At 43.0% G+C, this 20,215-nt stretch overlaps 1 protein-coding gene across 6 annotated transcripts in view; it reads left to right on the top strand.

Moving 5' to 3' along the window:
• The window catches only part of FGGY (FGGY carbohydrate kinase domain containing), a 398,623-nt gene that overhangs the window by 244,637 nt on the left and 133,771 nt on the right, over positions 1–20,215 (top strand). For all 6 annotated transcript variants that reach the window (XM_036446820.2, XM_036446819.2, XM_045584552.1 and 3 more), the window contains exon 9: positions 15,092–15,199. In XM_036446820.2, coding sequence (XP_036302713.1) covers positions 15,092–15,199 — 108 coding nt within the window. The remainder of the gene's footprint in view (positions 1–15,091; positions 15,200–20,215) is intronic.

Genomic DNA, 20,215 nt, shown 5'->3' with positions numbered 1-20,215 from the left:
ATATGCTGTCCATGAAGTATTGAAAGTGATTATCCTGAATTAAGATAAGAATAATCATAAAGGATTGTCTTAGTGTGTGGCTATAGGGTTTAGAATTCCAGGATTGCATTAGAGAGATGTTGGGTATAGTGGAAGGCTTAAAGTTTACATAAGAAAGTCAGAGCTGAAAGAGTGAGTAAGGAGATATATATAGTGGCCAGATTATTATGATCTCTGAATGCATAATAATCTGTCCACTTATTCAGTCAGTGTGTGTGTGTGTGTGTGTGTGTGTGTGTGTGTGTGCATGGGTGGGGTCCAACCAGCCTGGCCAGGGGGAAGGGACATGGTTGGTTAGCCAGCCTGCCTGCTGCCCAATCACCCATGTCGAACTCCTGGTTGAGGGTACAATTTGCATATTAGCCTTTTATTATATAGGATATATACTGAGTGGCCAGATTATTATATATTCAGAGATCATAATAATCTTGCCACTCAGTGTGCATGTATGTGTGTGTGTGTGTGTGTGTGTGTGTGTGTGTGTGTGTATCCTATCTAATAAAAGGGTAATATACAAATTGACTGTCATCTGTTACAAAGATGGTGGTACCCAGTCCTCTCAGCCCCATTGGAGTCCCCCAGTCCTAGGGGCAGGGGGGCAGCCACTGAGAGCAGGCAGTTTGAGCAGCCTGGAGGAATGCTTGCTTAATCGCTGCAGCAATGAGGCAAGCATTCCACCCCAGCCATGGAAGGCCTCTGGTTAGCAGGCATGGAGTGGCCAGGGGAATGGGGGACACTTGTGTTGTTGCCCTGGTAATGAGGCAATTGTTCTACGCCCAGCCATGGATGGGCCTCTGGGCCGTGGAGCAGCCAAGCCCTGAAGAGAGCTACTGGCACAAAGATTCGTGTGCAGAGCTAAATATATATATATATACATATATATATATATATATATATATATATATATATATATATATATATGAATAACTGAGGGAAGTTGGTTAGCATATTATAGGCAGTTAGGTAAAAATATCTTAGTACTTTTAAATACTTTATATTGATTCTAATCTTATATGAAATTCCCATTTCAAAAAGAATTACATTTAGTATTAGTTAAGTACAATAATACCAAATATTAGAATGCCTTGGTTTTAGAAATTGATTACTTATTCCTGAATTGGGACTTTACCCAAAAGCCTTTGATGACTCCCTGTTGCTGAGAAAGTGAAGGCTGATTCATGTAGCCCTGGCCAGCTCTGTCCACCTCCTCTCCCACCCTGTACACTCTGTGCTCTGGGCACATGTAACACAATCTTACCATAGGGTTTTCCTTTCCTTTCACTTCTGGAAGAGACCGGCCCACCTATGGAGGACTTGCTAAAAGATTATAAAACTAGTGTTAAATGCCACACTGAGGATATAAAACACAGAGATGGAAAGAGTTGACGGTAAGGACTAAGGAAAGAGGCTGAGCTTAACTATTGTACCTGACATAATAAAGCTAAAAGTGAGTGCTTCTTTGGGAGCAGGCTGTACGTCCACTAAAGAAAAGGCAAAGGTGTGTGTGGGTCCAGCACCAGGGAGGCAGCTGGGTACATCTTAAAAATGAACCCATCCAAAAGGATCTATGGAAAAAGCAACTGGGTTTATCCCTAAAGATCAGGAAGGAAAGGGAGTCCTGCCTGACCAGAGCAGTGAAGAGATGGGGAGAAATAGAGAAGGGTAAATGTAATGAGTTTTTCAAGGATCATCATTTCTGCTCAGCTTTTCTGCCTGGGCTGGTCAGTGTGTTTAAATGTCCTGGTCAGAGTAGCAGGTGTGGAATATTTGAATCCTGGAGGGGCAACAGGTGGTAGAAAGGGCAGCTTGGAGAAGAACAAATGGATCGAATGAGGTTAGGCACCGAAGGGCTTTCTGGAGAATGGCGTTTGAGGCAAGACTTCTCCTGCCTGGAACTGTTGATTTAGCACAATAGGAGAAACCACACATGCTTATACACCCTGAGGCTGATCTGCAGCTTGGAGGCTCCGAAGGCCAGGGAAGGCCCGGCTCTGTGTGGAGCACTTACGTAGCTTGTGACCACAAGAACTTTCGGGCAACATAACAGACGATTATCGTTCGTTATGCGCTCAGTTGTGAACCAAAACAAACCGTAGCAACCGCTGTGCAAGTGCAGCCTCTGATAATCCTGACTGTGTTTGAGAGGGGACAGCAGTGGGTTTGTGGGCTTCTGACTACAAAGCAACCAAAACATAAATGGGAATTATTTCCCCTATTGCCTTCAGGAAGAAAAAAAAATTCCTACTCCTTAGCGTGTCCTAAAGGGACCTTTATGATCTGACCCCTATGTGACCTTCCTTTCATAAGTTTGGCATTTTCTTTTTGCATCTCCTGCTCCATAGCTGTCTGACTTTGAGCAAGTTTTATAACCCCTCTAAACCTCAGTTCTCTCATCTGTAAAATGGGGATAGAGCTACCTATCTTACAGGCCTGTGATAATTATTATGCAAAATAGTGCAAATGAGGCCACTATCAGTCTTTTGCTCACAGCATAAGCCAAGTCAACATTAGTGTGATTTGTGTTATGATTACTGTATATTCTGTATTCTAGCCAAAGCACAACACATTCTTCAAACTGTTTCAGACTAAGAATTTACCCCTTTATCCGGGTACTTATCAGAGTATCTTGCCATTCTTGGATTCACCATCAGACATTCTAACCATATTGAAAACTAGAACAAGGACAGTATCTTTTTCATTTCTGTTTTCCCAGGGCCTGACACATAGTAGGTGCTCAATTAAAGGCTTACTGTTCTGGAGAAGCTTGATTCCCAATAGGCCCAGATGCTTCCTGGGGCCTCCTCTCCTTCCTCAGGGTAGGTACTTACCCTGTATCAGAAACCACACAGGTGCTAGCATGCATCATCTCAGTCATAGCCCTCAACCCTAAAAGGCAACTGTTATGTAAAGTCTTAAGAAAAGAGTGCAGAGCCTCAATTAACAGAAATACCTAAGTATAAACATATTTTTAACCATCAACCCAGGAGGAACACAATTTAAGATCCAAGCAATCCTCTTGGTCTGGCCTCAAAAATGAGACTTGGATTTTTTCCACCTAAAACCTACTGCATCTGCAGCCATCCCCATTTGCACCTTACCAGGACTAACCATATCTGTCTGTACTCAGGACTCAGAAAAGTATAGATTAAATATTTCCTGTCTTTAAAAAGTAAGAGTCCAGAAAGCTAAATAGTCATCTCTCTCATTGATTTCTTTAGGCAAGTAGTATGTCAGGGCTTTCTCTGCATTGTCTCTCATCCTCTGGAACACTCTGGAAGGTGAATACTTTTGTCTGTCTTTCATGTGGGAGGGAACTAAGGTTCACCAGAGTCTCGTCTCTTGCTGCCTGGAGCCATCATTCTGACTTAGCTGAACCCAAACTCCTTTCTTCATGGCACCAGTCTGTTTCTGGGAAGCAGTGTCACCAGTGCCCAGCCTCATTAACCAGTGCACCCATCTCTGAATCCCCGAGTTAGGCGTTGAGGGCTGTCGTCTCCCGTCATGGCCAAGTGTTCAGTCACTACCCCACAGGAGCAGGCCAGTGAACTGGAAAAATAGCTCTTACTCCTAACTCTGACATCTGCCCCTCAAGTGAGATCCAGATTCTCAAATTGCTGGGCCAAGGGTGAATCAGCCCACAGCACACAGAGGGTATCAGCTCACCGAGAGTTCTGCCAGAATTCACACATCCTTAAAGCCAGCCTGGCTGGCCCTGGGGGCCAGTTTCATTTGCTCTTGTCTCAGATTGGCATGATGAGTGGAAAGGGGGGAGGGGTGCAGGACCTCAGAGTAGATACCAATCTCCAGAGCCAGGTTGGGGTTGCTCAATAAGAGCACTCTTATGCAGCACCCTTACCCTCGCAGGCACCCAGAGGCCCTTTTCTGTAAATCCAAAGCAAAAGTAAACATCTGGGAAGGGCTGGTTCCACTGATCTCCTTGTTGTTCATTTGACTTTCCTGGTTCCCATGTAGCAAGAGTCAGCCAGGTACTACATGGAAGAGACATTGGAGTCTGACAGACCCAGGTCAAACCCCGCTTCTACCACTTGGCACTTGTGTGACCAACAGCATGGCTTTTAATATTTTTTTTTACTTAAAATTTATTGGGTGACATTGGTCAACAGGAGCATACAGGTTTCATATGTGGATTTCTAAGTTACAAAATCTGCAGATAGCTACAGAACTACAATAATCAAAAGAGCATGGTATTGGCAGAGAAACAGACACACAGATCAATGGAATGGATAGAGAGCCCACATATCAAACCACATATATATGGATAGTTAGTTTTTGACAGAGGAGCCAGAAATGCACATTGGAATAAAGATCGTCCCTTCAATAAATGGTGCTTGAAAAAACTGGAAAGCTACATGCAAACAAATGAAACTATGACAGTTTGAACATTTCCGAGTCCCCGTTTCTTTTTCTTTAAACTGGAGGAAATGGCAAGCACATGAAGATGCACATAAGAATGCGTAGCAACTAATCAGCACGTAGTAGGTACTTGACATATGTGAGCTGCCTTCCCTCCTGTGTTCATTTGTAAAGCCTTTCTAAAAAAGGACTAGAAGCCATTAAAATTGTCATTTGTTACATTGTGAGCTAAATCCATTACTGATTAATAACACTGAAACTCTATTTCAACCGCTCTCCCAGAACTGTAACTCTGTCCTACATGGTGTCATGTGTTTTACAGATCTCTGCTTTTGTCTCCCTCCCCCCATTCCTTTTTCTAAGGAAGTCCAGATGGGCAGGGATACGTTCTCATAAGCTGGAGAGCCTAAGCCAGGGGTGAAAATCAGGCCTGCTTCACACGCAGATGATCTATTCATAACAAAAGCTGCCTCCTGGCCATTGCCCACAGCTGAACACTGTTAGTCTGAAGCCATCATTTCATTTGTTTCTGATTGTTCTGCAATGTTTACATATCTGAAGTATTAGCCTGGCCTTTTACAGGAGTGCAGGCGGAGGGCAAAGCCTCCCAGACCCACTTTCTTTCTGAGCGCCTTTCTTCTGTTAGTGCCTGCCTCTGTGTTATAAGCCATTTCTCTTTTATTGGAGCCCATTTACACGGGGAAACAAAATGTAAATTGTTTCTTTTTCTTTTTTTTTCTTTAACTGAGACAGCATTCTCAAAGAACTGCTATTTAATGTGGAGAAGAGAGGAAAGGTATCCCTAGATATTCCCTCCCTCCCTCTCTTCCTTTCTTCCTCCTTCCTTCTCTATCATATTAGAAAATTGCAAGGGACATATTCCATTCAGGGCACAGGAGAAGCTGGGCTGACACCAGGTCAATGTTAAAGAAGGTGCTATCCACCTCTTGTGTCCTTGCTTCTCATTTTTACAATCTTGTTTTCTCTCCCCCCTCCCCCATTTTTTTTAAGTGTCTTGGGAAGGGTATGGACTCTTGAGTCATATTTGAGTTTAAACCCTGGTTTTCCCTGTTGGTATGCTTGGGAACTTGAGTTAATGTCTCTGAAGCTCGGTTTCCTTCTCCATCAAAACTGGATGTAACGCAGGCATGCCCAGCACCTTAGGAAGGGGACTGTGTGTGCAAGTGTCCCACGTGGAGATGACAGAAGGCTTCAGAGCACATGTCACCCCAGCTAATGGCAGTAGCTCCCTGGCACACTGGCTTCATCCAGAATGGTAGGGCATGGGGGGGGGCATCTGTCTGCTTGGATGCTGGTGCAGGTGCCATTGATGTGCAGTCACTGGCCACACAGTAGGTAGCCAGAGAACGTTGGGTTTCACATCCTCTTTCTCCATCCCTCTTTCCTGACCCCTTCCCACCCAACCATCCCTACACATTAACACTCTCATCAGTTTCCTTCCTTATGGAGCAGGTGTAAGGGATAAACTCCGTCAGTCACCCTGAGCACCTCAGCTGACGTTCCATAAACATTGCAAAGCGGTATAGCGCTTCTGCAGCTACTCAGTAGGGGAGCTACCCAAGTGTCTGTGCAAAGTTTTATCCTCTTCATCCATCCCACGTAGCCTGTCATCTTCAATAAGGCCAGAAACAGACAGAGAGTTCTGCCTATGAGGATTCTTCAAGTCCCACATTCCAGTACTAAACCTGGGGAGCAGGAATGGATTCTGTAGAGACCACTTCCAAAAGGCAGTGATGGATGTGGAAACATGGAAATTCGGACTTTCCTGAGAAGATGCCTTGGCATACATCAGCCAAGGCTCTCTCTGCCTTTACACAATAGGTTTGTAACAGGGGAAACCCTGTTTTCCTTATTCCCACGACAGATCTTGCAATGAGAAGTCAATCCATCTGGGTGATAGTGTTGATTCCCTAAAGGAGTCGGTACAACCTCTGGACCCCGCTTTAGAATTCTAATCAAGATGGTTTCCATTTACTTTTTAAAATTAAATGCCCACATGTACTCCAATCCATAAAGAAGAAGTACACCTTGGCCAGGATGGAGGTGATGATATTAACACAGGCTGTATACATATTTCTGGGTCACTAACTGTACCAAGGCCTATGATAGACTGTGTAAGCTCAATCTGTACAAATCTAAAAAAAGTCAAGAATGAACACACCAAGGATCATGGTCACACATCAAGTTAAGATAGAACATTGAGAGTCAAAGCAGGAATTCTAGGTCTGATCTGTATGAGATGATATCTTAGACCAGAGAGTAACAGAGAGACAGGAAAAGACAGTGTGTGTGATTTAACAGGAAAAATTGGCTATCTGGTGGAGGCGCTGTGTAATAGGGTCCCATGCGCTAGTTGCAAAGGAGAAGGCTGTGTCAACCTTGTCTGCACCTGCTGGTCAGCCTGCGTGTGGGGCTGCCTCCAAGCACCTGCTTAACTGCACCCTGAGGCTTGGAAGAAGGAGCTGCTTTTCCTAACCGCTAATGCAGAATCAAAGCAGGGTGCGGACCAGGCTGGGTTTGAGAACCACCTAACAATTGGTACCATACTCATTCCTGGGTGATATAACAGAAAGAGAAGATATGATTCTGACGCTGAGGGACCAATTCATTTTGTGACATCGGAGCAAAAGAACAAAGAATCCACGCTGATGCATACTGCGCAGACAGAGCAGCCTTCCTGCTCACTCCCTCATTACCTCATCCCCAGGCCTCTACCCTTACTGAATCTACAGAAGAGACCAATAACTGTTTACCTACCATGCCTTGTTTGGGCTGTGAAGAAAATGCAAGATAAGATTTCACATCTTTGGAGTTATAAAGCTCTTGGTGCTTTCAAAGCTGAAAGCCAGTCTGAGTTCCCTGGAGTCAATGGGGCAAGTGCACAGGGATGCCAAGTGTGGCTCCTTGTCCATAGGGGAAGGGAAGTTTGGGAAAACTTTAGGAAGGCTTCAAAGTTTTCTCAGCTATTTAGTCTCTCTTGCAAAGCAGCATTGGGTGCATTTATTATCGGTGAGTGAGAAACGTGTGGATTCCATGTCTATTGTGACCACAACTGGGTTTCAGAATCATGAAGAATGAGGAATCCAGGGTTTAAGGAATCCAGTAAAGTTTGAAAATAATTCAGAACATTGCAGACACTATTTGGCTGCCTCCCTCTAACCCAAATTCGGGGACTCTGGACGGAGGTGACAGACCTGCTCAGTGCCCTCCTGCCCCTCACCTGGCCAAGCCCCAGCCAGGACTTCTCTGTGAGCAGGTTTTATTATTCTTATTTTGCTCCAATGGAAATAAAGAGACTGTGTTTCTAAGAAGGGCAAACCTGTTACTGGAGGAATCTTAACATTTCAGAAACATCCAAATAGAGGTGAGGAAAAGCTTGGGAGTCTGAACGGTATTACCACTCACCCCTTAGAGGTGACTGGACATGTATGATATTCTAGTATTGGTCAATGTTAGGGACATTGCTCTGTTAGTCAGAATTTTAGCCATGCTTTGCATTTGTGTGGTGCCTCAGGTTTCAAAGGGTATTACATACATATTACATATTAAGTACATATTACATACACTTACACACATAACGTGTGTTTTGACAGCCCACAGTTTGGAAGTACAGAGGTTTAAGGGAAGATGTAGGGAGGAGCACCTAACCCAGCACTGGGGTAGAAGTCAGGGTTTAGAGCAGGGGAGGAGGGTAGTGGACGGGGGGAACATTCAGCCAGCAGGCCATATAAAGCACACAAAATCATTTGGTCTGGCCCTGACAAAGTATTAGGGTTGAGTTAGTTAAATGTTTGATCAAATATAGCAGGCTAATTTTTGAGTTGGTGATTTTATATGGCCCACGAATGATGTTATAAATATTCAAATGGCCCCTGGCAGAAAAAAAGGTTCCCCACCCCTGGCTTAGAGAAAGCTTCCCAGAGCAGTGACTTTGAGTGGAAGGACATGTGAGGGTTAGTCAGCAGACAGTGAGAGGGAATGCCTTTTAGACAGAGAGAGGAAAATTTATGAGGATGCAGAGATAAGAAAGAAAATGGGACATTGAGGGATTTCCTAGGTTGTGATAAGCTTACTGCAGTGAAAAACAATGGGTGCAAAGGATGGGGACATGATAACATGTGTGATTAGGCCAGACAAGTAGATAAAAGCCAGATCAGAACAGTCTCCTGTCATGGGGAACATCTAAAGGGTTGAAGTGGGGAAAATGATATAATTAGGTGTGTGTATTGGAACGATCATTGTGCTGGAGGCATGGAAGTTGGAGGCTGAGCCAGCTTGTGAAGGGGTGAAGGGTGGGGAACAATATTTGAGGCAGGGACACCACCTTAATCACTGTTGCAATAATCCAAGCAAGAGGTGTTACAGGGCTGGACTAATATAGTGGCAATGGGGAGAAGCAGAAGAACCTGTATTTGAAAAATAGAGATGACAGTACATGTGATGTATGGTGGGCAGAAGAAAGAGAAGAAAAAGTCAAGAATGGTATCCTATCAGATGGGTAAATAGGGTACCATTCATTGAGACAGGAACCCCAAAACAAGAGTGGCCAAGAGAGGAAGGAGGGCAAGCTCTATTTTAGACATGTTGAGTAGACATTCAGGTCAAATGTCCAATATAGAGCCCAAGAGCAAGATCTGAGTTTGGGATAAATATTTGGGACTCCACAGCCTACAAATTATTATTACACACATGGGAGCAGATGGGCTGTCCTCGAGAGATGAGGTGAGTGAGATGAGCACAGAGGAGGCATGCAGGAGGAGGAAGAGCGTACCAAAGAGACAGAGGGAGAAAGGGCTAGAGGCTGGACCAAACCGAAGACTTTGGGCTCCATATCTTTCCACTGTTCCATAAAGGAATAGCATTAACTGTCTGTTTCACATTTCTTGAGAGTATTTATGTCCTCGAGTATACGTTATACCACTTAGGACTCATACAGAACTCAGTGGTAAATAAGATGATCCCCATTTTTAGATGAAGAAATTGAGTCTCAGAGAGGCTCGAAGGCTAATAAATGACATATCAGAATTGAAACCCAGATTAGTATGACTCCAAGGTCTATGTATCCTCACACCACTAAACCACATTCACTGCTCTACACATGCCCTCAAATGATTCATTACACTTGAATCTGAAAGTGTAGACATGGAGGTGACTGCTTAGAGCCCCATTCATAAACGGAATTCGCTGTGCTCTTTCTGCATTGTGCAGTGAGTAGGGAGTTGGCTGGAATGTGAATAAATGTTCTTTTCTAGTAAGATGATAGCACAACCCATTTGGAAGGAGAGATGAGCCACCACGGAAATACTCAGTCCCACACATGCTTGCGGCTACCCTCTGAAATTCCCAACCTGGCTGGAGGCACTCAAAACAAAACCTCCTGCTCCCTCCCAGGACCACTGGCGCCTGGAGCCTGCCTCCTGCCCCTGCCAGAGGCTTAGGCCAACCTCCCGGGTGATGGGGAGGGGAGGGCAGAAGTTGATGGTGCTAGAGTTGCTCCCTGCTCTGAGCCCAGTCATCTCTCCCCAGGGAGGTGTGAGCAGGCGCCTGGGCTTTATCACCGCAGGGAAAGTCAGCCGACAGTAACACAGTAACTGGGTTTTGGGTGAACCTCAGCCAGTGGCATCCACGCATGGAGCCAGGTTGGGTGCACGCATGAAAAGAGTCAGGAGCACATGGGGAGAAGCTTCTAATCCCTGCTCAACCACCTCTGATCCTTTGCTAACCCTCCTCACACCTGTCTCTTCAGCTGGAAGTGGGCTGTGGAGGTTTAACCCCACAACCTCACAGGGTAATTGTAAGCCTGGATGCAGATGTCCACTCACAAGTCACTGGATGTCTGATTTGCTCTCCAGCCCAGTGCTGCACCCCAGCTCCTACTAGACTGTAAACTTCAGGAGAACAGGGAGCATGTCCCTTATGTGGCTCAGAGGCCAATGTTTCTACATCTTTTCATGTTTAAAACAGTAGTTTGAATTAGTGTGTACCCAATAAATATTGGCGGAATATTTACCCAACTAATGTAAGATACTGTAGACAGTAGCCATTAAATATAATCCTAAAGACCACAGTCAAGAAACCCTGCAGTACTCAGCCGGTGTGGCTCAGTGGTTGAGCATTTACCTATAATCCAGGAGGTCAAAATTTGATTCCTGATTTGGGCACATGCCTGGGTTTTGGACTTGATCCCCACTGTGGGGCATGCAGGAGGCAGCCAATTAACAATTCTGTCTCATTGTTGATGTTACTCTCTCTCCCTCTCCCTTTCTCTCTGAAATCAATCAAAATATATTTTTTTAAAAACAAAAGCCTGAAGTAATCTTGGCCACAGGTGAGAGAGCAGTGGAGGAAAGTGGGTACTTGGATAAGCTCCAAGAGACTGCCCAGTGCAACCCCATGAGCCCAGGCTATGTGAGGGCAGAGTCCATGCAGAAATGGCTTGTTGGAGAGTTCTGCTTGACCAGCTGGGATGGAATGACTCAACTTTATGAAATCTTAGAGGATTTTGAAGACCAAAAAAAAAATGTGAAACATCTCTAGTTCAGTTTTATTTATACATGAGGAAAAGGAGGTCTAAGGAGGAAATAAGTTGATAGTTTATAGCTTGGGTCCTGAACTTCCTTCTCTACTGTTCACTAATTATTTAATCTCTGTCACCTTCCTTTGGTAGAGTAAGTATAATAATAAAACCTACCTCATTGGGTTGTCACAAGTAGAAAATGTGCCAGTGTCTAAAGAGCCTAGAAGCTTCTTTGGCACAATAATAAACCCACAATAACTTTAGCAATTGCATTTTATTATTTCATTCTCATTTCCCTATTGTTATTGACTGACTTAGAGAGTGGTTTTATTGAAGCTTTTTCCCACCCACAGTTGTTCAAAAATTGATTTTTTTTACAATCAGAAGAGTATGTTGTTGCTAAAATACAGCCATCTTTCAAACCCTATGCTTTTTTATTAAAGTAAGTTGCAGAACTTTAAGCTAAGCCCTCATGAAAATCAGAATGCTTATTCAGCTTCATGGCTCTGAGCTTTGCTCACACAGCCCTTCCTGCCCAGATGCCCTGCCCTCTCTGCCTAAGGAAACACTTACTCCTCCATCCCAGCTCTGAGATGACCAACTTGGGAAGCGCTCACTCTTTTCCAGGCAGTTTGGGCTCCTACAATGTTCCTCTCCTACCTCACCTAACAGCTGGCTTATGTTGTTGTGATTTTTATGACTGCCTGCTCAGACTAGGAGCTCCTTGAGGAAAGGACTGTGTTACATTTATTATTATTATTATTATTATTATTATTATTTTCCTTATTATTTCAGCTTTGTTATCAATCTCAGTGCCTGGCATGTACTGTGCAGAATGTTTTATTTCATTATGGGTTTCAATAATTATTTATATTAAAGAATATGTCAAATGTCTGCATACAGTAACAGTACTAAATTGAACACCCATGTACCAACACCCATGAAAAGCAATATCATGAAAGAGAATATTGCCACTATCTTTGACATGCAAATTTTAACTGTAAATGTTAACTATCTTCTTCTTGTATGTTACTTAATATTCTGGCTATTTGAAGCAATTTTAGATCTTTATTTGAACTTGCCCATAATAAACAATGCTCCAAGTTTATACCACCTGAAAATATAGCTTTGTTTCTATATCTTCTTCTGCTTCGTTATCAAGAATATTGACTCAGTAGGCCAAGGAAGAATCTAGAAACCTCTTTGTAGAGATATGGTCATTCAACCCAGTCACCTGACTGGCCCATCACACACTCCATATTTCAAGGAGAACTAAGATTTACTTGGTATTTAACGCAAATGATCCACTCTTTATATGTGATAGCTTATTTAATCTTTATAAAAATTCTCCAACATTCATATCATTGCTACCATTTTGGAAATGTGGAAAAGGAGGCCCAGGAAGATTGCCTTGTGTGAGATCCCTATGAGTACAGTACAGAAATTAAATCACTTGATCCCCATAAAAAGAAGAGAAACCAGAACTGACTAGAATGGCCATTGGGAATAGAATCAAGATAGGACTTGGACTGAGTCATGCTCTCTCCTTGTTTCTTCACAAACATATCAGGGAAAACCTATCAAAAGTCTTTTGGAAATTAAGATTCCCTGACCTACTTGTGTTTAAGGCCATCTCCTTCCATTTGAGTGAGTGCCTGTTGGTTATAACAGCTCTTGCTTTCTGCCCTTGAAAGGGAAAGGAAGGATTCAAGTGGCAGCCTAAAATCCTGACCATACTTTGGCAGAGCTGCATCTAGAACCTGCAGAGTGGGATGTCTGGCTACTTTGTATTTTTTATCACATTGGGCATCTTATTTAACTCTCTACCTCAGTTTACACATCTATAAAATAGGAATAATGACAGAATCTTCCCTTAGGATTTTTATGAGAATTAAGTGATTTAATTCCTGTAATGTCCTTAAAATAAGGCCTTTTGTCAGTACCCACTCAATCTTAGCTATTGTTGTTGCCAACAGCACCATTATTACTGGGAAGCCAGTGTCCTGTATGGACACCTGTCATCAGCAGAGCAGAATGAAAATAACTCTCTTCTTTCGGGTAAGAGAGCAGCCTCCGTGCCAAGATAGCCATCAGCATGCAAACAGCTTTCACAAAAATATTTTTAAATATTTAGGTGGATTGCAGAGGATTAAAGCACTCATAAATATACAAACGTGCTTTCTTTTTCTCCCTCAAAACAAGTTGTGTTCGGTTCCTCCATGAGCACAGGGCCTGGGCATGTTGGAAAGTGCTGTGGGAAGCATACTGCTGTGTCTTTGCTGCCTTGCTTTATCCAGGATGTCTGATGAGAAGCATGTAACTCCAAATGTCTTAGCACAAACAGGAGTCCACTCAGAACTTGCTCCCTGGACAGAGCCAGGCAGAGCCTCCCACTGGCGTACTGAGCAGCAGAACCACAATCTTTTTTTTTTTTTTTAATATTTTTATTGATTTTTTTACAGAGAGGAAGAGAGAGGGATATAGACTTAGAAACATCGATGAGAGAGAATCATCGATCAGCTGCCTCTTGCACACCTTACCGGGGATGTGCCCGCAACCAAGGCACATGCCCTTGACCAGAATCGAACCTGGGACCTTTCAGTCTGCAGGCTGACACTCTATCCACTGAGCCAAACCAGTTTTGGCCAGAACCACAATCTTCTATGAAGTCCTGCTGTTTCACCTCAACTGGTGAAATCCTCCAAGTCTAAGCTCATGTCCATTCTCTAAGAAGCCACCTCTGGACCACCTCCCTCCTCACTCCCAGTGCTCCTTCACATTTTATGTTTTTCTCTACAATCCTGTGCACCACACTGTGTACTTTGTGTGTGTGTGTGTGTGTGTGTGTGAGAGTGTGTGTGTTTAAAATATGGTTTTATTGATTTCAGAGAGAGAAATAGAAACATCAATGATGAGAGAGAATCATTGATCGGCTGCCTCCTACTGGGGATTGAGCCTGCAGCCCCGGCATGTGCCCTGAAAGGGAGTCAAACCATAACCTCCTGGTTCTTATGTCAACACTCAACCATTGAGCCACACTGTCTGGGCCACACTGTGTTTTGTTTGCTCATTTCCTTGTGGAGCTCCCTCTAGAGCACAAGTGTCAAACACAAGGCCCGCGGGCCAAATCCGTCCCACCAGGCCTTGCAGTGTGGCCCGCACCGCGCTGACATCACTGCACTCCGCTGCATTTCCATCACAATGACAGTTTATGTCTGTTCAGTAAACCATTCGGCCAGCGATTTAGGCTGGATTTTAGATTTTGGCCCCTTCTCTGATTGAGTTCGACACCCCTACTCTAGATGGACAGCTTCTTGAAAATAAGAACCTTAATTTATCTCTGTGTCCCTAGGACCCAACAGAGGGAGATGGCATGCTGTAGGGTGATTAATAACTGCTGGTAACAAACATGCTAGGTAACAAACACATACAGCACCTTTGTGACATACAATAGGACGTGTTTTTGTTCACACATCCCTCCAGGCGATTCTGGTGACCTGGGCTTGTTAGCGGCTGGTCGACTACAGGGTTTGTTTTTGCTCTCATATATGTGAAGCATCACCTGCAATGCCTGGGCTGACGCAGTTCTGTTCATGACTTTCCATCCAGCAGGCGAGCCTGGGCCTGCTCTCATGGCAAAGGTAGAGGAGCAAGAGGTGGAGCAGAGAAACACACAGGCTTCTTGAGGGTGAGGCCTGGAAAACTGGCACAGTGTCCCCTCTACCTCATTCTGTTGGCCATAAACAACTAGGCTGGCCCAGATTCAAGAGGTGGGGACCCTACCCCTCAATGAGAGAAGCTGCAAGGCCACATTGCAAAGGGGGTAGATACCTGGATGGGTGGAAAATGGACATCGTGTTCATAATCAGTTCGCCATGTAGGGGGATCCATCAAGGAAATGGCTCATTATTTTCTTCCCAAACTGATCTCTTTTGCTGTCCTGGCATCTAAATGGATTTATGGGAAAGGTTTCCAAAGATGAAGCCATGCCCTTCCTTTAGAGGGAGTGACTTTGCTCCTGTGAAAGCTGTTTAATAAGAAGCTAAATGCCATCATCATATAATCACTGATGGGAGGATGAGAAGGCTCCTTCAAGCCCAAAGGTCAGTATTTTCACAGACCTTTTCTCTTTCTTTTCAGATTAGCAAAGACCCGATTTTTGTACCAGGTGTCTGGGGCCCTTATTTCTCAGCCATGGTTCCTGGGTTCTGGCTGAATGAAGGTGGACAGAGTGTTACTGGGAAACTGGTAAGTTGATCTGTAATGTTTTTACACCCATGACCAGTTCATTTGTCACACTACCCATACACTGAGTATCTGGAAGGTTTGCAGGATCCTAAATCAGAACTAACTTTCATAACCTATGGAGCATATGAAGCACGTGCTTGCCAGAGGAATAAATGTCAATCTGGGCGGTTATTACTAACCTATCTTCTCATCTGTCTTTCACCCAACAATCCTTTCATCATGGCAGCAAAAGTGATATTGTATTCTGTGAAAAGGACTGTGGTACTCCCCAGTCCAGATCCTTCCATGGTTCCCCATAGCCCTGGGGACATAGTTCAGACAGTTTTCTCTGTGCATCATTCCCTTGTGGTGTTTCCCTTCCAGTCCCACACCCATACTTGTCACCAAGGCTAGATCGCCTTCCTCATGCCTTATCCAGGACTTAGATTACTCCACTCCTCTGTGCCTTTGTGTGTGCTTTCCTCCTGCCCCCAAAGTTCTTTACCATCTTGATTGTTTTACTTGTCCTTTAAGACTTCTCTACTTCTTATCATATTCTGTTATGCTTATTGGTTTACTAACCTGCCTTTTCCAGAAATCTGTAAGATTCTTAAAGGCAGGAATGCCTTTCTTTGTATCCAGCTCAGTTCTTAGAAGGTACTTGCTAAACATTTGTTGAATTCCTGCAATTGTCCAACAGAGAATACAGAGATCCAGAAACTTGAACTGAGCACTGTGCCAGAGGTACAAGGCAGAGAGTTGGCACAAAGCAGAGTTCAGAGACTCTTTGCAGAGAAGAAGGCATTAGTGTTGAGCCTTATATGATAAATAAAAACAAATGAGGAAAGAAGGGTCGGAACACTCTTCAAGGCAGGAGAACTGGCATAAGAACAAAGACATGGGAGCGAAAATAACAAGGCATATTTGAGGGTAATTGCAAATAGTCCAGAATTTCAGCTGTGGCATAAACTTGTCTTAGAAGAATGACTTACCATAAAAGAGAGTTGGGCAGGGACCACATCATAAGAATTCCCTGTAAAACATGCTAAGGAATTGAATTTTATCTAGTTGACCAAGACCAAGGGGAACCAGTGAAAGGTTAGAAAAATGGACAGGATTGTTCAGATCTCTGTCATAAAACCTCTGGCTGGCAGCACTGAGAAGAAGGCCTGAGGACACGTGACTAGAGGCAAGGAGGCCAGTTTTAGTAGGTCCATCCATGGACCAAAAGCCATGAGGGCGTGGATGAAGACTGTGGTGCTGATGACCGAGGTAAAATGGGCAGACCCCGGAGGGATTAGACCTGGAAGGCAAGAGAAAATGAGACTTAGCCTCACTTACCCAACCTCACATCTACATGTTATTTTGAAATCATGTTTATGGCAGTGGTTCTCAACCTTTCTAATGCCGCGATACTTTAATACAGTTTCTCATGTTGTGGTGACCCCAACCATGAAATTATTTTTCTTGCTACTTCATAACTGTAAATTTGCTACTGTATGAATCATAATGTAAATATCTGTGTTTTCGGATGGTCTTAAAAAACCCTTCTAGCGGTTCTCAACCTGTTGAAAACAGCTAGTAAGATTGAGACCCACAGGTTGAGAACTGCGAGCAGGGTCGCCTAAGACTATCAGAAAACACATATATTTACATTATGATTCATAACAGTAACAAAATTACAATTATGAAGTAGCAACGAAAATAATTTTATGGTTGAGGGTCACCACAACATCAGGAACTGTATTAAAGGGTCAAAGCATTAGATACAATAGTTTGAAAACCACTGGTTTATGGTCTGATTCCCCACCAACTCTGCTAAATTATTCAGTCAAATTAAAAGTGACCTGCCCAGCCAGCATGGATCAATGGTTGATCATCGACCTATGAACCAGGAAGTCATGGTTCAATTCCTGGTCAGGGTACATGCCCAGGTTGCAAGTTCAATCCCTAGTAGGGGGCAGCCAATCAATGATTCTCTCTGATCATTGTTGTTTTTATCTCTCTCCCTCTCCTTTTTCCTTCCTCTCTGAAATTAATAAAAATGTATATATTTTTAAAAAGTGATCTGATCCAAGAAGGAAAAAGAATAAAAGAAAAAAAATTTTTTAAGAAGTGATCTGATCCAGAGCTGGATGGAGATGCAAGTACCCATTAATATCTAGTATTTCTCAGTGTGTTGCTATTTTATACTTAACTGCTTCAAATTCACTTTCAGAGTCAGGGAAGCATAGTTGGTGGATGGCTTCCAAGAGCATATTCTTTGCCCTTGTTCTTGTGACACACTGCAGAGATTAATTAAATGAGTTAGACCCCCGTTACTCCCTGGTTTTAAGGAGCTCCGTATCTAGTAGGCAAGCTCAGTGAGTGTAAAGTAAATAACATCTGATTGGTCTTAATAACCAGTGCTGGAAATGTCTGGGAGTGAGACATCACTGAATGTCTACAGCACATTGGGACGGAGCTTTACATTCTCCTGTTTAAACCAGTGCCATGTATTTATACAGCTTTCAATGTAAATATCTGTTCCTTTTCTGTGACACATTGAAACCCATTACTGAAATATAGCCTTTTTTAACCTTGCATCATGGTGCCATCACCCTTAGCCGACACAGAACTCATAGGAAACACAGCCCAGAGGCTTTTTACAACAAGGATAAGAATCCAGTAAACCAAGTCTTTGTGCCAGATGCATTGTCCATGAAGCTGTCCATCAACAGGTTTTCAGAGACTTGGTATGCAAATTGAACATCTGTGTCAGTCTGGAAATGCTTTTCCCAGTATTTGACTCCGAGTTTGCTCTGTTGCTATGGATATAAGCCATCTTCATCCAAATGTTATGTTATTGCAGAGAAGAGTAGGTTATTCCTCCTTCCTGAGCCAGAATTTAAATAAAAATTATAACTTCTTTACCATTAAAAAAACCTCCCATAAAAGTCCAGGATGGTGTTCCATAGGAGTCATGAGAATTGTTGGCCTTTATCTGGTTAGTTGATTGTGCACCATCAAGTAATCAGGCTGCATTTGTCATTCCATGTTGTGTAATTCTACATCTGTAGTTTCCTTGGACATATGGATGAGGTCTGATTGACTCATGGCTTACAGAGAATGAAATCTTAGGAAATCTAAACTCTAGCATAATAGGTTGAAATCTGAATCAAGAAGAAAACAGTCTCCTAAAGCATCAGTCCAGGGAGGGCAAGCAAAGAGATAGAAACAAAAAGTAAAATGAGAATAATAGTAATGATGGTAATACCGTAGTAGTAACAATAATCGCACCTTACTGAGTGTGTTTATCCACAGCAAGGATTTGTGTACATAATTTTGTTAATCCTTGAGTGGCATTCAAAACAATCACAACGCCTGATATTTTGAAGGCTTATTTCCCTGATTTCATTTCAAGAGTTTTGCACGTACTATCTCATTTAGTCCTCTCAAAACCCTGTAAGATAGGAACAGATATTGTCCATGTTTGTAGGTTGAGGAATTGAAAGCTGGAGTAGTAAGCACAGCCTGGAAAGATTACTGATGCCCTCACATGGCCTTTCTATTGTACATGGTTCCCTTGCAATTCACCTCTCCTTTTCCTTTCCTTCTTCTTTGTTCTTTCATGACAGCGCATTGCCGTCATAGAGGACATCGTAAGAGGAAGTGGCATCTTTTATGTTTTGTTTCAAATGCACATCGTCTCCCATATGCCATGTCTGAAAGTGTCTGTTCATTATTATATTGTCCCCAGTATATTCTAATCACAGTCGTAAATACATCCTCTAAAGCAGGAGAGAGGAGCATGAAGATGAGAAGCGAAGCCAAGGAGGGAAAAGAAGAGAGTTTAGAAAAATAAAAATGATCTAAACTCTAGATTTGCAAAATAGATATTTTGTCTCATTTCTACAATTAAATACAGATCTTCTATAACAAAGCAAGTTCTTCATTCCAAGCATGTGGATAAATTGGTACTTTGCAAAAAAAAAAAAAAAATGTCCATCTGGTTAACTTCAGGATGAAGAAAAAATAGGATAGGATCTTTTCTGGCTCTGGAAACCTTACTGTTTCATCTGACTGAGATTTGGACTCATTTTTTACTCATTTCAAGCTTGTGCCTCTAATATTTATTTCTCCTTAGAAAAGCACACACCCGCACCCCACAGATGATTGATTTCAGTTACATCAGTCAAGCACCCATCAGGATTGCCTCGTGCTTGTCAATACTCTCTCCAGAGCAGTTGTGCAAAACACATTGCTTTTATCCCAGACTTTTTCCACAGAACTTAAACTCACTGCATCCAGATGAGGACCTCATTTCCAACTGGACCTTGGCCATCTCTCTCTCCACGCACCCTTGCCTCTAGTACTTGAAGTCACTTTTATTGTGGGGGGTGGCGGGGAAGGAAGGCTACAGCAAGTTTCTAAGCCACTGATGTGATGACATTGGCTTTCTGGGATCATCGGCTTGGGTTGGGGTTTACCTTTGAATCGTTTGAACCCAGAATTTAAATTTATGAACTTGAGCCACAGGGTCACATGTAGCGGTTTGCCTGGCCTCCTCCCTCATTATCAATGCCAGTCAGCCTGGGGCTAGCCTTAGGAAAACAGACAGTCTGTGTGTGAAGAGCTTGCAGTATTCACAGTGCTGTACTGGTTATGGAGGTATTGATTTCATTCCTTTCTTCATTCATTCATTCGTGATTAATTAGTTGAGAATATTAACATATGGTTACTGTCCTCTAGTAGTGTGTTATCTTATGGGAAAGTTGGATATACAACTGATAGTTATAATTTTTTTCTGCACATCACAGTAAATTGCACTGCCCTTCAGCCTGCTGGGGGTATGTGTTAAGTTTCAAGTGTTTTTAGGCTCTGTTAAGATACATTATTTTATCTGATCTTCACAGCATGTGTATGTGTGTTATGATGTCAATTTTACTAATGAATAAATAGAACAGAATAAACAGAATAGTAAGGGAACTTGATTAAGGTCTTTCATTTGTAAGTGGGAGAGCCTGATTCAAACCCGTCATCTCCCACAAGCCCCAG

Source organism: Pipistrellus kuhlii, unplaced genomic scaffold (genome assembly GCF_014108245.1).
Source record: "Pipistrellus kuhlii isolate mPipKuh1 unplaced genomic scaffold, mPipKuh1.p scaffold_m20_p_2, whole genome shotgun sequence".
Lineage (NCBI taxonomy): Eukaryota > Metazoa > Chordata > Mammalia > Chiroptera > Vespertilionidae > Pipistrellus > Pipistrellus kuhlii.
The sequence above is the reverse complement of the archived record's forward strand: the minus strand, read 5'-3'. Positions and strand labels throughout refer to the sequence as shown.